General features: G+C 37.9%; 3 protein-coding genes across 4 annotated transcripts; all 3 read right to left on the bottom strand.

Moving 5' to 3' along the window:
• Nucleotides 1-1,170: 1,170 nt before the first annotated feature.
• LOC113296068 (cytochrome P450 71B10-like) lies at nucleotides 1,171-4,337 on the bottom strand. Its single transcript, XM_026544410.1, has 2 exons — nucleotides 3,144-4,337; nucleotides 1,171-1,906 (listed from the first exon to the last, which is right to left on the bottom strand). The coding sequence occupies exons 1-2, from the start codon at nucleotides 4,152-4,154 to the stop codon at nucleotides 1,298-1,300; spliced, it is 1,620 nt and encodes a 539-aa protein (XP_026400195.1). The 5' UTR covers nucleotides 4,155-4,337; the 3' UTR covers nucleotides 1,171-1,297.
• A 130-nt stretch (nucleotides 4,338-4,467) lies between these two features.
• Nucleotides 4,468-7,680, bottom strand: LOC113296077 (30S ribosomal protein S9, chloroplastic-like). The gene is made up of 2 exons (XM_026544419.1): nucleotides 7,178-7,680; nucleotides 4,468-4,930 (listed from the first exon to the last, which is right to left on the bottom strand). Exons 1-2 carry the CDS (start codon nucleotides 7,529-7,531, stop codon nucleotides 4,643-4,645), a joined length of 642 nt encoding a protein of 213 aa, XP_026400204.1. The 5' UTR covers nucleotides 7,532-7,680; the 3' UTR covers nucleotides 4,468-4,642.
• Nucleotides 7,681-9,090: 1,410 nt separating this feature from the next.
• On the bottom strand, nucleotides 9,091-13,191 carry LOC113296084 (protein TIC 62, chloroplastic-like). Of its 2 annotated transcripts, XM_026544424.1 has the most exons (14): nucleotides 12,946-13,188; nucleotides 12,732-12,855; nucleotides 12,518-12,627; nucleotides 12,226-12,399; nucleotides 11,987-12,068; nucleotides 11,820-11,892; nucleotides 11,598-11,708; nucleotides 11,370-11,522; nucleotides 10,900-11,036; nucleotides 10,505-10,789; nucleotides 10,215-10,421; nucleotides 9,919-10,098; nucleotides 9,555-9,743; nucleotides 9,091-9,419 (listed from the first exon to the last, which is right to left on the bottom strand). In XM_026544424.1, exons 1-14 carry the CDS (start codon nucleotides 13,112-13,114, stop codon nucleotides 9,371-9,373), a joined length of 2,043 nt encoding a protein of 680 aa, XP_026400209.1. In that variant the 5' UTR covers nucleotides 13,115-13,188; the 3' UTR covers nucleotides 9,091-9,370. The 2 variants fall into 2 exon arrangements, with proteins under 2 accessions (XP_026400209.1, XP_026400212.1); XM_026544427.1 differs by lacking the exon at nucleotides 9,555-9,743 and having other exon boundaries at nucleotides 12,946-13,191.
• Nucleotides 13,192-14,691: the final 1,500 nt, after the last annotated feature.

The following is a 14,691-nucleotide window of genomic DNA, read 5'->3' on the forward strand; positions in this document are numbered from 1 at the left end:
CATTTTGGTGATGCATCCACTCTAATTTAAAAGTTTTTTCTTTGTTTTTGTGTTTTTCAATTTTGAAAATAGGGGAAGAATGTTAGATATTTTTAATATTGTTTGCTGCTATCCGGGGGGCGTAGCCCCTCCCGGCTGTGTTCGACCTGACAGGTCAGGTCGTGGGGGTCTAGGCGGCAACGCTCCCTAGCAGAGTGCGAGACAACGTCCCGTGGAATTTTTTTCGGTTAATGAATTTGAAAACCTATTCGGTTTTCCAGAAATTTCCACAAAACCTATCTGTTCCCATAGGATTTCTTCAAGAGACACCATTAATGGATGGCCGTTGAAAGCGTCTGTTCGTGATGAAAAGACATCATGAAAATGCATGAATCCCTCTTTAAATAGTGAAGGCTTTCTCCTATTTCCATCATCAAAAACTCTTTCTCTCTAAGCATCTTCAGAAACAAATATAGTGTGTTCTTGGTTGGGTCAAGGGAGTACAACCTTTGAATCCAACAACGTTGTTAGGGTTTCATTGTATCCTGACAGCAATATTTCGCTGACCGATTGTACTCGCCAATTTATTGGGAAGGTCGAAATAATTGCTGAAAAGAATCGCAAGGCTTAAAGCTCTAGTGATACAACATTCTTTTCGTCATTTGTTTTCATCCTCTATTACCCTGATTTTTCCAACAAGCTGTGGATATTTAATGAAGACACCAAAGAGAACACAACTAACGAATGCTGGAGTGAACTGACTATCATGTTACCTTTCTGTTGGGCTGGTGATGGACAATGTGTATATATTCATACTGTCCCAGGAACAGACCAAATAATTTTTGAAACCTATAGAGATTGTTTAGATAGACGAATAGAGTATGCTTCTCTTTATTCTTACAATTGGAAAAAGAAGATTTTCACAGAGCTTAAACTTAGTGGGATTCCCTCCTCAGTTCCAGAGTATCGGGCTTCGTTGTTTACAACTTTCTTTGAAAGCCTTGTGCCTATTCAGAAAGCAGGGGAGGCAGGCATCACATTTGGCAGAAAATAGAGGAGGATTTTTCTTAATATTTCGTGATGACATGGATACCATATTATTTTTTTTTATTTTTTTAAGAATGTGTGATTATGTGAAACTGGAAAGCTCTCATGGAAGCTTGTCAGTAGGTTTGTCAGCTTTTGTTCACGAGTTCATAGCAGCATTATTTCATTTGATTGGCGAAACACCCATTACAAGATAAGCAAATAGAATCCAATCACCCATTTGAGTAATTTCGTTCATCATGCGTCTTGTCTAGCTAATTGGGAACAACAATTATATATGTTTGATAGGCACAAGGTGAAGAACAGATATCTGGTGAACTGTAAGTCCAGATGATTCATCCATCTTTACGTCTTCTTTACTCATTCCATTTGGCAATTCCCAATTAAAACAGTACAATAGATTCGCCAGTGCCAGTTCCACCGTCGCGAGCCCCATACTAATACCCGGACACACTCTTCGACCTGCTCCAAACGGTAAAAAATCAAAAGATTGTCTTCTAATATCAATAGAGTTGTCTATGAATCTCTCTGGAAAGAATTCATCAGGATTTTCCCAATCCTTTGGATTCCTTCCGATCGCAAACACGTTTACATATACCCTGGTTTCCGGTAATACGTCGTATCCGTCGATCTTACTCTGTTGTATACTCTCTCGAGGAATCAGCAATGGCAGTGGTGGGTGAAGTCTTAGTGTCTCTTTGACTACCATTTTGTGGTACTGAAGATGATCAAGATCTACTTCTTCTACCTTCCCTTTATTTCCTGCGTAACTTCTGATTTCCTCTTGTACTTTCTTCATTGATGCAGGGCTTCTAATCAGCTCTGACATTGCCCAACCTATGGTAACTGCAGTTGTCTCTACTCCAGCAAGAAATAAATTCTGGAAAAAAAAAATATCACACAAAAGACACAATGATTCTTATTCCAACACATGAGGTGAAAGCGCTTAGGCATAAAAGGTCATGGCTAAGGGTGCACACGGTACGGTTCGGCTCGGTTCTTGCCGAGACCGAGTACCTGTACCTTACACCCTTCGGTACCAAAAAAATGGACCGGTCCCGGTCCCGAGTATTTCGGTTCCGGTTCCATTCGGGACCGGCCGGTTCCGGTCGGTACCGGTACCGGTTCCGGTTCCATTTCAGGGAAAAAAGAAAAAAAGAAACCTACTGCCATGTTTTTTACTTTTTTACCTATTTTTCAATATCTCAAAGCAACAACTAATAAGTAGCAATATTAATAGCAAACCAAACAGCAGTTCGTCACCTATACTGTTAAATAGGCATTTCAACCATGGTTTTACTCCAAGTAACTGTCTTAGAAACTCCGAAGCCTTGGTGGCGTTAACCATTCCTTGAACAATTAATCCATGTTGATCAAATCGGCCATAACTGCTCGAAGAGGACGTCCGTGTTGCGAAAGTAGTCTACATTGGAAAGTTGAGAGAAAACACCATGATTATCCCATTCATGGGTCCAATATCTCCACACTGAGGTCTTCCTGTCAACTTCCTTTGGACCATTACCACTTGGGACAAAATAAGCATCTAACCAATCATTGTACAGTTTATTGACTAGTACTCTTTCATTCAGCAACTGTAGTAGGTGTGTTAGCAAGGGTAACTACTCCGCAGAACATTGGTTGCGGCTGAGATCTATCACATATTGCACAGCTATCCAGGTTGTGGTTATAGTTATCTCATTAATGTTTCTCCTGTTGGACTTTTATTTTGTGGTGTATATAATGAACATATATTGTGAAAATCACCTCTGTTGGATGATTCCGAGGAGGTCTGCCGTAAGTTACAACACCCTTGGAACAATAAAACGCCTTCTGAAGTCATTGTACCAGGACTTATCTTAAAGAAAACCATGGTTCATGTGTTAAATTTTGCTGATAGCACTTGTTATTCGGGACTTCGATCCGGTACGGGACGGTTCATGTGTTGGACCGTGTACCTGTACCCCCAGAGCTCGGTTCCTATTTTTGGGACCGGTACTTGTACCTTGTACCTCGGTTCGGTCCAAAATCAGGTACGGTTCCATCGGTTCCGGTTCGGTCCGTCGGTCCGGCTCGGTTCCTGTGCACCCTTAGTCATGGCTGGATGAGGGAATAATTACCATAAGAACTGCCTTGATATGGTCTTTGGTTAGACGGATTGAGCTACGTCGGTCCTCTAGTTTGAGCAGAACATCTATGATGTCTTCATGGCCTGATATAATTCTTTGCGGATCGAGATGCTCGTCGATGATTTTCTGATAAAAAGTATCTAAATCATGGAAGCTCTTCTCAAGTCTTCCATGCATTCCAGTCAGTCTGTCAATAATCCAACCTACTCCAGGGAAAAAATCTGTTGCAGTGAAACTTCCTAACATATCAATAGCTTCATAAACAATTTCTTGAAATCTACCACTTCCAAACTCATAACTCGTGCCAAAAGCAACTTTGCACATAATTTGATCAGTAAGAGATAATGACTTTTGAACAATATCAACTGGAGTTGTAGAAATACTGGATTTAGATATAGAGTGAATCATGGCTGCAACTTCTTCTGCTCTCAAAGCTCCAAAAGATTGAACTCTCTTCGCACTAAAAAGTTCGTGAACACATACTTTTCGAATTTCTCTCCAGTAATCTCCATAAGGCGCAAAAGCAATATCTAAGAAGTTGTAAGAAAGGCGTTTTGGACCAACTGAACGTGGTCTACTGCAAAACTCAAGGTCATTTCTTCTCAGGACTTCTTCTGCAGCTTCTGCTGATGAGACAACAAGAGTCGGTACACTGCCGAGATGCAGAAGCATGACCGGACCATACTTTTTAGAGAGTTCCCATAAAGATCGGTGTGGCGTCTCACCAAGTTGATGAAAATTACCAATGATGGGAAGCTTAGAAGGGCTTGGTGGAAACTTGAGTCTGTCTGGATCTTTGGGTTTAATTCCAACTCTCAGAAGATAAAATGGGAAGATGAGAAGAGGAAGGAGGATTGGAAGGTAAGGTATCCACGACGATAACTCCATACGAAGAAGAGAATTTTCTTTGAAGTGGTTATCAATGGTAGTTCTGGTGTTTATTTTATTCAACAGAGAAGGCAAGGATTTTTTAAGCTGAGTTGCCACTAGAAACTGAAACATTACCTGCCACGCCCAGCTAGTTTATTTCTGTAAGTGTTACTGTATATAGTAGTAATCTCTTATCTTTAGCAAGTCTCATATATACCACACATTCGAGAAATAATTGTATGTTCACTGTAGATTGTTCATAAAAAACACATTTTGACTGCGACACAGTAATAAATCTAGTTGAAAATGCATGATGACAGGGCAAACCATACTCCAGAGTCCAGACTGATTTCTTTTTTTTCTTTGAACCAACAATCCAGGCTGATATAGGAGCAATCTAACACATTCCAATTTTAACAGAACTAGAGCGCAACGACATAAGAGGTTCATACGAAGTGTAATTAAGCACATTTGAACAGCATTAAAGCGTTTTACAACTATTTGACAAGGACTGGAAAGGAATTAGGAATCATCACTTCCCTAGAAAACTCAATGTTAGAACTACCACAGAAGATATTTAACAAAAAGACCAAAAACAGACAGAAAACAAGCTTGAAGCATTAACGCTTTGAGAATTGAGGGGCTTTGCGAGCCTTCTTAAGACCAACTTTCTTCCTCTCCACAATTCTTGAATCTCTGGTCAGAAGGCCTTCCTTTCTCAAAGCAGTCCTGTAGTTCTCACTCACCTTGAGCAAAGCTCGAGCAATGCCAAGTGAAATAGCCTGAGCTTGACCAGACAGACCACCTCCATGAGCTTTAATGAATACATCGTAGCTCGTTTCATAACCTAACGTAACTAGTGGGACTTTGATGTACTGTAGCCACAAAGGATTTCCTTGGAGGTATTCCTGTACAACATGAAAATCCTCGTCTCATAATCGGATATAATAATACCAAAACTATAGAGATATAACCAGATTCAACAGTAAGTATTTTTTTTTTCAATAATTGGAATTGATAGTGGTATAAGCAGTCAATCTCAAAGTTCGCTTGGAGATTTTTAGCACGAACAGAAAATTTGGAGTTATAGTCATTAAATCTAAAATTTTCATCTCCTATATTCACACAGAGAATTAGTTTCATGGTCTTGGAGGGCTTACATGAACGGTTGCGAATGGTTAGCATGTTTGATAGGCTATAACGGTGACATCCAAATTTCAACATGGCACAATAGTGAGCTCCACATTATAGTGACTTATTGGTACCCATAATACTTGGATCACAAGATACAGTAAGTTGGTCAACTAAATAACCATCAAATCAGACCATGGAATCTCACTCTGTTCAATTCGCTTTTTAAAACGGAAACTGTGCAGAAAATTATGCAATCAGAATTCCAGGAAGAGGATGTGATCAACTAAAGTGGACTTTAGCCGGAACTGGTCGTTTTACAGAAAAATGAGTACACAACATGTTATACAAGAGGAATGCAGAATAAAGCAACCTCAAGCAAACTGGCAATTTCCTTGGCTCTCAAGTCTCAACACCTAAATTAACTACTTCGTAATGGAAAGTTATTCACAACCTCTGAAGCTAAAGTAGAAAACTTAATGCTCCAGACTGCCTCATTATGCTCTTTTAGTAAATCTGATGCTGAAACTAACAACCATTTACTTCTAGAGCCAGTGTTGTTTGCTTCTACTAACTTTCATTGCAGGAATCCAGATACAACAACTGCCCTAGATTCATGATTAGAACGATTAACATACCCAGACTCAATGCTCAATCTGATGTTGACAGAACTTTTAAAGCGGAAACGAGATCACGTTAGCACATCTGGAAAACCAGATGTGATAATGTTTTTTTACAACACTAACCCAGACCCAAAGACACTATTTAACACATTGCCCAATACATACATGCATATCCACACAAGGCTATTAAATTCACAACTCCATGGCACCCACTCATCATCTACAGGAAAAACTTGGTATCCTCCAAATGGATGAATCAGGATCAACGTAGATGCATCTCTTTATAAACACTCTCGTACTGCACCCACTGGTCTAGCTGTTAGAGATGATACAAGTGGATTTCATGGAGCGAGGGCCATCCAAATAAAGGCAAAGATCCGTCATAAGGCCCTTACTCTTCATCATACTATATCAATAGGGCAAAACAACTCGACCTTAATCAATTTGTCTGTGATAGTGGCTGTGCCAATGCAATTAAAGGCAGCAGTAGGTAGTGGCAATCAAAAGGTCATATTTACCAAGTCCACTGGATTCATCAGAGTCTCATGGGAGACACTATAGTTATTCTGAAGTCCTAATCAGAGTAAGTATGTAACTCTTTTCTTTTTCATGAAAAAAGCAAGTCTGTAACCATGGCTGCGTACCAGTTTACTGGGGAGGGTACCAAATTCCATATAAAACAAACAACATAGTGCTTTGTCCTATGTGGGATTTGGTACCCTCCCCAGTAAGCTGATACCCCCTACCAATGTTGGTCTGTAACTATGTAGGAAGAACTGCTGCTGATAGCCTAGCTAAATATGCTCAGTCTAACAATGTAGGAGAATCTTTTGTACGAGAATAGTTTAAACCAATGGATTTGCAAAAACATTTCTTCCACATCCTTTTTATCTTCATCGAATTCATCTTAAGAAATTCGCCAATGTTTGCCCACATTCTTCCTTCTCATTTTTTCAGAAAGACTATAGACTTCCAAGGAAGGGCGACTGACAGGGTAGGGGACACACTCCCCACTCACCAATGTAAATGAAAACCCAACAACTCACTTCGCTTCCCCATTTTTTCAGGCCCCTTTTCTCGGTCCTAATACACCTGTTGTACCCATTCTAAGCTCTACAATATGTCAAGAGTACCACCCACCAGAACAAGCTGGTAAGAGGACTACCAACTAGAGACTCATCCTATACTCTATACCACAGAATTCAGGCTACATAATGTCATCACTGACCTAATCCAAGTCATAGTGTTACAAATTACGAATAATCAAGCACATAATGTGCATAAAACCAGCCTACTCTATATCATACAAACCCTAAACAAGACTAATTAAGAACACATACACACAAAAAATCACTGAAGCACAAACTCAAATTGCAAAGTTAAATGAAATATCCATATTACCTTAGCATCACGGTAATTGATAATAAACTTTCCAGTTCCTTCTTGAAGAACTACTCTAGCAATTGCACACTTCCTACGCCCAGTTCCAATTATAGTTTGAGCAGCAAAACCACCTGGAAGTCTAGATTTGACTAATTTCTCAATGCTTTTACGCTCAACTTCGAGTGGAGTAGCTACAGTCGCAGAAGATGCAACAACTACGAGTGATGGTGTGGTCTTGTGACGAATTTGAGAAGAAAATGATTTTGATTTTGTGGGTGAAGATAATGTTAAGGTTTGAGATTTAGGGGAAATTTGAGATGAGAATGAGAGAGAAGAGAAAGATGAAGTAAGAGAAGAGATTGAAAGCGCCATTTGGTTTGTAACAAGAAATCAAGCTCTTCACTAGAGATGGGTTTTGAGTTCTTTTTACAGGATAAAACCCTTGAATTTGGGGAAGAGCTTCAGGAGGAAGAGAGAAAGAGGAGGGAATGGATTAGATAATGTTAGTGTGAATGACGCAGATGTCCTTGGTTTTACAAAACAATCTTGGTATAGGGGCGGCATGATTTAGTAGAGGGGCGACATGATAATAGGATAAAAAAGGGTCATTACATGATCATTCAAGGTGTCCCTTATAAAAAAAACTGGAAATGACAACTTAACCCTCATTATTGATAACCTAGTTTAGTGGTGATAATCAAGTTTAGTGTTAATGATTAATTTCACTTATATTAACTCGAAATCAAAACAAAATCAGATTTTTAGAGTTTAAAAAAAAAATCAGAAGAGAAGAAAAAGAGAAACTTTTGTGATATTTGTGAAACTCTAGATTTTGATTCACTCAACCAAAATGAGTGATTCCAGTGACCCGGTATACTTCTAAATTAGTTCCCATTAGCTTTTTCTCGTTCAAAATTATCTAAAGTACGTAACAAAATCGAAAATTTTAAATTTTTAGAAGAACTTACGGTTGCAATTTTGCTCGTGACCAACCGTAATTTATCGAATACCAACCATAACTGGTTAAATTTGGGGAAGATCCAATCGTAAAATTAGTTACGGTTGGTAATTAAATTTGGACAATAACCGTAACTAAATTACGGTTGGTAACTAATGAATCGAGACCAACCGTAACTACCCTACGGTTGGTGTGCCAACTTAACTTTTGAACTGTAAATCATTATTTGATAAATTCTTAAGACACGGGATTATTTACGGTTGGTATGGTTGTTTGAGTAACAAACCGTAACTCAATTACGGTTGATAAATATGATGTAAATACAAACCGTAACTGAACATATTTCTCAAAATTAAAAACTTACGATTGATATTTGAGTTTAAACGAACCGTAACATCAACCCAATCTACAGTTACGGTTCGTATTTGAGTTATTACCAACCGTAACTCACATGCAACCAGAAATTTCAATTTCAATTTTCATACAAAACCCTAATTTTTGATACAAAATTAACTTAAAAATCAACAAACAAACTAAACCCTAACTGGGTTTTTCCAAACATTTTTCAAATCGCCGATTAATCGAAGACGATGAAATTTTCAGTTTTAATGGAGGTTACGGTTGATGGAGGAGAAGAGAAGATGAAGAAGAAGATGAAAAAAAAAATGATTTGATTTTGGTTGATTTAAGGTGAAAAGGTTAATCTAATCAATTTACATCCTCTTTAGGACATCCCTTAATCAACTAAAGGGACATTACTATCACAGTACCGCCCCTCTACTAAACCATGCCCCGGGATTGGAACCCGGGTCGCCTGGGTGAAAGCCAGGTATCCTAACCGGGCTGGACTACAATGGATTTGTGTTGAATTTGAGATTTAATAGATTATATACAAATCATTTTGGGGGCACCAATTCGAGCTTCTAACGGCCTTGTTCGGTAGGCAAACAGAAACTAACAAATAACAACGCAATTCAACCAACATAAAGTGATTTTACATCTTTCAGCCAATAAATCAAATTTCACGTAAAGCTCCAATGTGACAACAATGTTTGAATAATAAGAAAAACAGAAATGAAACAACCAAGTGGATACAATGAACAGCTTATAGACAATACGAAATACTCTAAAGAAAAAAAACTCGTATAGACGCACTCCACTGCTTCGAAGTGCTTGCTTCTTTCTCCCGAGTCCCGACACAAATGATATACCTCATAAACCCGTTCATTAATTGTTCGTGTGTAAGCTGATGCTCATTTGAATACGATTGTCGGGGAAGTTGGAGGCTTTAAATCCTCATACCTGTTAATCAGGAGAAAAATCATCAGACATGATAAGTAAGTTTGATTCTGACTACTATTAGAAGATTTCATCTCACACCGTCGAAGGAATAATGACAAATTTGGACAAATAAAATTGAAAAACTTGTAATCTTACGTAGTGAAAGGCGAAAGTGGTCTTGGTTTTGGTTCACTGGTACATATTTCCTCCACTGTAGCTAGTTCGTCTGACTTTGGAGTTTCAGCTGCATTGGTGTCTGGCACATCGGGTATTTCAGGTTGTGAAGCAGCGAGTGATACTGGTGAACTTGGAGATGGTGAAGTTGGAGGTTTCAGGTCATCGTAGCTGAATCCAAGAATGTCAAAGTTAGCAGAATACTAGGCAAAAAGAGGTTTTAAGAGTGACAATCAGAAATGGTAACTAAGTCTGATTCTGGCCACTATTTGATGATATCATCTCACACCGTCAAAGGAATAATGACAACATTGGACAAATAAAACTGAAAAACTTGTAATCTTACATAGTGAAAGGCGAAAGAGGTCTTGGTTTTGGTTCATTGGTACTTGTTTCCACCACTGGTTCATCCAATTTTGGGTTTTCAGCTGCGCTGGTGTCTGGCACGTCGGATATTTTGGGTTGTGAAGACAATGATACTGGTGCACTTGGAGATGGTGAAGTCGGAGGTTTCAAGTCATCGTAGCTGAAACCAAGAATGTCAAGGTTAGCAGAATACTAGGTAAAAAGAGGTTTTAAGAAGTGAGATGTATACTCATGCCAAACAAACATTTTGATGTATCAAGAGTAACAAAAACATACGCATAATAAGGTGAAAGATGACTTGTTTCCTTAGTCTTAATTGGTGAGACTTCTGTTTCAGTGACCTCTGCAGGTGTTGTCTCCACCGTAGAACTTGTTTCAGTAGAGGGTGGTGCAGCCTCCACTGGAAGAGTAGCATTGGTAACTCTTCCATTAGCAGTTGCCTGAAATGGGCTTGGAGACGTGGGTGGTTTCAAATCTTCATATCTGTCAAAAAAAAATTCTAAGATTTAAGAAATAATCTCGAAAAATTTCTTCACTAATGAATAATAACATAGGGTGAAACTTACACAGCGTAAGGAGAGAGAGGCCGTGTTTTCGGCACTTCAGCACTAACTTCGACGGCTGCAGAGGTAGTACCTGTTTCCACTTGAGTGGCATTTACTCGAACCGTAACACCACCAGGTGAAGTAGGAGTAGGAGATGTTGGTGATTCCGAATCATCTACTTCCACTGTTGCCTCCAAAGTATCTACTTCTGCTACTTTAGTTGAACCAGGGGTGGTGCTGGGGGTTGGTTTGGAAGATGGTGGAGGTGTTGGTGTAGGAGATGTTGGAGGTTTCAAATTTTTGTATCTGTTGTAAATAAAATACGTTTGCTAGGTTAGAATTAACATTTCAGTATGTTCAATAGAAGTACCCAACCGGTGATATAATAGAAAAATTAGCTTCTTTGGTGGGATTACTTGAAATAGGGAGAGAGAGGCCTTGCTATCTGTACTTTCTTTTGGGTGGGCTCCTTCTCAACGACTGCAGTGCTTGCTTCAGGGGTAATAATCTGAGAAGGCACTGGATCTGGCAGACGTGTATCTTGTAATTTTTCCTGAGAAAGAAAATAATGCTGGTTTCACTTTCTATAGATACTGTACATCTAGAAGGCACCAAATCGAGTAAAAATAGGTAAAGCTTCCACTACATACTCAACAGAAAAGAAAGAGTATACCTATCAGAAATAGTTTGGTTTGCATACTCACAAGTTGCTTGAAGTAATTAAATAAACAAAGTAATAAAAATTATTCATTGATATTTGTTAACTAAACAATATTTCAGAGTAGCAAGGAAACGTTGGTCAAGTATGTGTGGGGTATTCTTGAAACTAACAAATGTTGATAACTGAAAGACAAATGCTTCAAACTTGAGGAAGTTGTGCAGCTACCTTATTCGCAGAAGTATCCACTCTATCAGATGGTAATTTAGCAAGAAGATCTCCCAAGGGAGTCAATGGAGCAGTTGTCTCGGCAACTACTTCCACCACTTTACAGTAAGATAAGCTTCTGTTCTTGGCCATGAACGCCATTAATTCTGCAATCTGCAATACATCAACCAATTTTAAGAAAATATGTACACTGTACCTGATGGCTGATGGATGGAATGTCTCAAATACCTGAAGATTAGATACTTGGCCACCAAATAAAGTATCTGCCTCTGCAAGGGTAATATTATGAGTTTCCTTATATGCATCAGTAGGTCTTTCCATTCCTCCTGGCCTCACTATCTGAAAACCACCATTAAATTGGTAAGCGAAGTCCCTTCCTATTATACTTCTTACATCACCAAGTTGTTAAATCCACCACAATTGTGCATGAAAAATGAAATAAACACTCACAGTGTATGGAAGGCCACTTGCTATAAGTGCTTCTTCAGCTTTCCTTTTCCATATAAGGACTCCCCAAAACAAACTATTAGAAGCAAAAGAGAACAAAAGTTACAAACAGAAAATTGATAATACGAATATCCAAGAATCATGGTTGTGTAATTCAATCTTTTACTTACTTCAGAATAGCTGCAGGAAATCCGATCTTGTTTGTCCCCAAAGAGGTAACCAAGTTAAAGTGATCAACTCGTGCAGATGTTGCTGCAAAGGATAAAAGTAATTACTTTTATCATAACTTTCATCACTAGCATATCCGAAACAATATCAGATTGCAAAAATTAACACCAATGACCAATCAGTCCAATCCATTAATCAAAAACATGAAAAAGAAACTAAATGAGCAAATGTGACAAATTACCTGCATCAATGAGACTTTTCGTAGCTCGATAGTCAATGCGACATGGTCCAGTGACATCGAAAACCTCTTTTTCACTGGCACCAATACAACAAATTACAACAGATGCATTTCCTATTGCCTCTTTAATCCCATCTTTCTCCAAATCACATTCCACAATTATAAGCTTTTCTACGGCTGGGCTAAAAACCAAACAATATCTGTCATTTGCAATCTGAACATACCTAACCTACTAAGCATTTTTATACATGAAAGAAAAAGTTCCAAAACCCTCTCTAATGTTGACTACCATTACCTGCGGCACCTTCATCAAGCTTCATTTCTTGAACACTCTTAACAAGTTTATCTGCTTTCTGAGCACTTCTCACACCTGCTCTTACTTGAAATCCTAGCTTCAACAGCTCCCTGTTATAAAAATTCCAAAGTTTGCAATCAAAATTTCCTTTGATAACTGAAAAACATCAGTTAACTTCAAATGTGGAGAGAATAGCTCTTTGGATAGTACTAACCTTACAGTTCTTGAACCAACTTTACCAGTAGCACCAGCAACAAAGACAACGTCATCATTTGATTGAATTTCCTGTTTAACAACTGCCTTTACAATCCCAACATTGCATTTTCTACTTCCTTTCACTAAATCATGAAAATATCAACAACAAAATTTATGTTAAGCAGTGAAGTAAACGGAATAAGTTCAAATTTTCTGGGATTTCCATATCATACCTGAAAATTGAGCTCTGGCATCATCAAATTTGAAATTTCTGGCATCTGGGTTTTTCTTCAAATTGTTGTTAAGAGAGGAAATGAATGAACTTTTACCCGTTAAAAACTTTCTCGATGATGATGGTAATGTACTGGTTATACGAGGAGAATATAAAGCAAAAAGCTCCATCGGTTTATTTTGTGATTCTGAATTTTTCTTATTTTCAGAACTGAATTCAAACTAACCGAGTGTTTGTAGAAGAAGAAATCATGAAGCGAGAAAAACAAAATTAGAGATAATTAATTTGTACTTTTTTCAGATTCTGACACTCCACCTCCTCTCGGTGAAGATATGATAGGACCCACAGTTACAGAGTTACATTTTGAATCAATTTTGCCCACTGATGTCATCCTTATGTTTCTCGAATATTGGGCTAGCTCAGGTTTGAGCTCAAGCCCAGTTATGATTTAGGACCTTTAGGCGAGTGAGCATTGTCCGACCGGTTTTGACCTCATCAACATCCAATGCATGATGAATATTTAGTTCGGCACCTACATCCACTCCAACATCCAACGGATTTTTATCTAATGAATGTACAAATAGACTGGTAGGTATGGATGATCCAATAGATTCTTTTTTATATTTTATCCAAACATGACAAAACCCTCAATGACAATCGATCAAGAATAGAAAAATTAACACAAGAACACTCAAACCTTACCGAATTATTTAATTCCTACTACTACTTACTGTAATTTGCACCTTATTTGCTAATTAAACTATTTGTTCAATTGCACTTACTTTTTGGTTGGTTTCATATGTGTTAATTTTACTACAATTATGGCTCACTGTAGTTATAGGATAGGATTTTTCTACGTTTAAACCTGCATTGTATTATCCATCATTTTTTATGTGAATTGCACTAGTTTGCATACTATCTTCGTATCTAGATTACTTGCATTATCTGAGAATGAGAATGATATCTTTGAAATATCAAGGCATTGGGAATCCTACCACCAGATCCTCTCTGTAGAACTTAATAAGGTCCCAAAATCCTGACATTGTTTTCCTTTACGAAACTAAAATGATAATATAAAAATGACTCAGTATCTCAAAAAAAAATTGAACAGTTGGTGTCACCCGTATATGGGTTTGCCGGGCGAGATTGCTTTACTTTGGAAGCTTCCAATATGAAGTAGTCCAAAATACACATAGAATAATGAATGTCATTGTATCTCCTAACCCCTAGCAAACGTGAGTTTTTGGATACCTTTCTTTATGTTTCGACATACTTTAATAAAAGAATGCAATAATGTCATTGTATCTCCTGACCCCTATGAAAGATCCACTAACTCTATCCCACAACTGTTGAAATTATTGCTATAAAAGATATTATTCATAGCTCTAATCTAATTATTTAGGTTACTTTGGTAAGCCATATATGTGGACTTACAGACAATCCAATGATAATATTACCAAAGATAAACTGTATATGGTTATGGGTACTAATTCCTAGCTCATATTACTGTGGAAATAACAATGTTTTGCAGACTCATCGATGGGAAAAAACCTTACACGTATTTTGAATTTTGGAGTAGAGATCCATCTTTTAAAGATATAACTATTGATGTTTATAATAATTGTAGTATGCGAGGTTCTTCAGAATTTTAGATTATTAATAAGCTTAGAACTGTTAAGCGTGAACATAGAAAATGGAACTTTACTCATTTTGTCAATATTGATCAAATACTTAAGGATTTAGGTGA

This window comes from Papaver somniferum, chromosome 1, assembly GCF_003573695.1.
Source record: "Papaver somniferum cultivar HN1 chromosome 1, ASM357369v1, whole genome shotgun sequence".
NCBI lineage: Eukaryota > Viridiplantae > Streptophyta > Magnoliopsida > Ranunculales > Papaveraceae > Papaver > Papaver somniferum.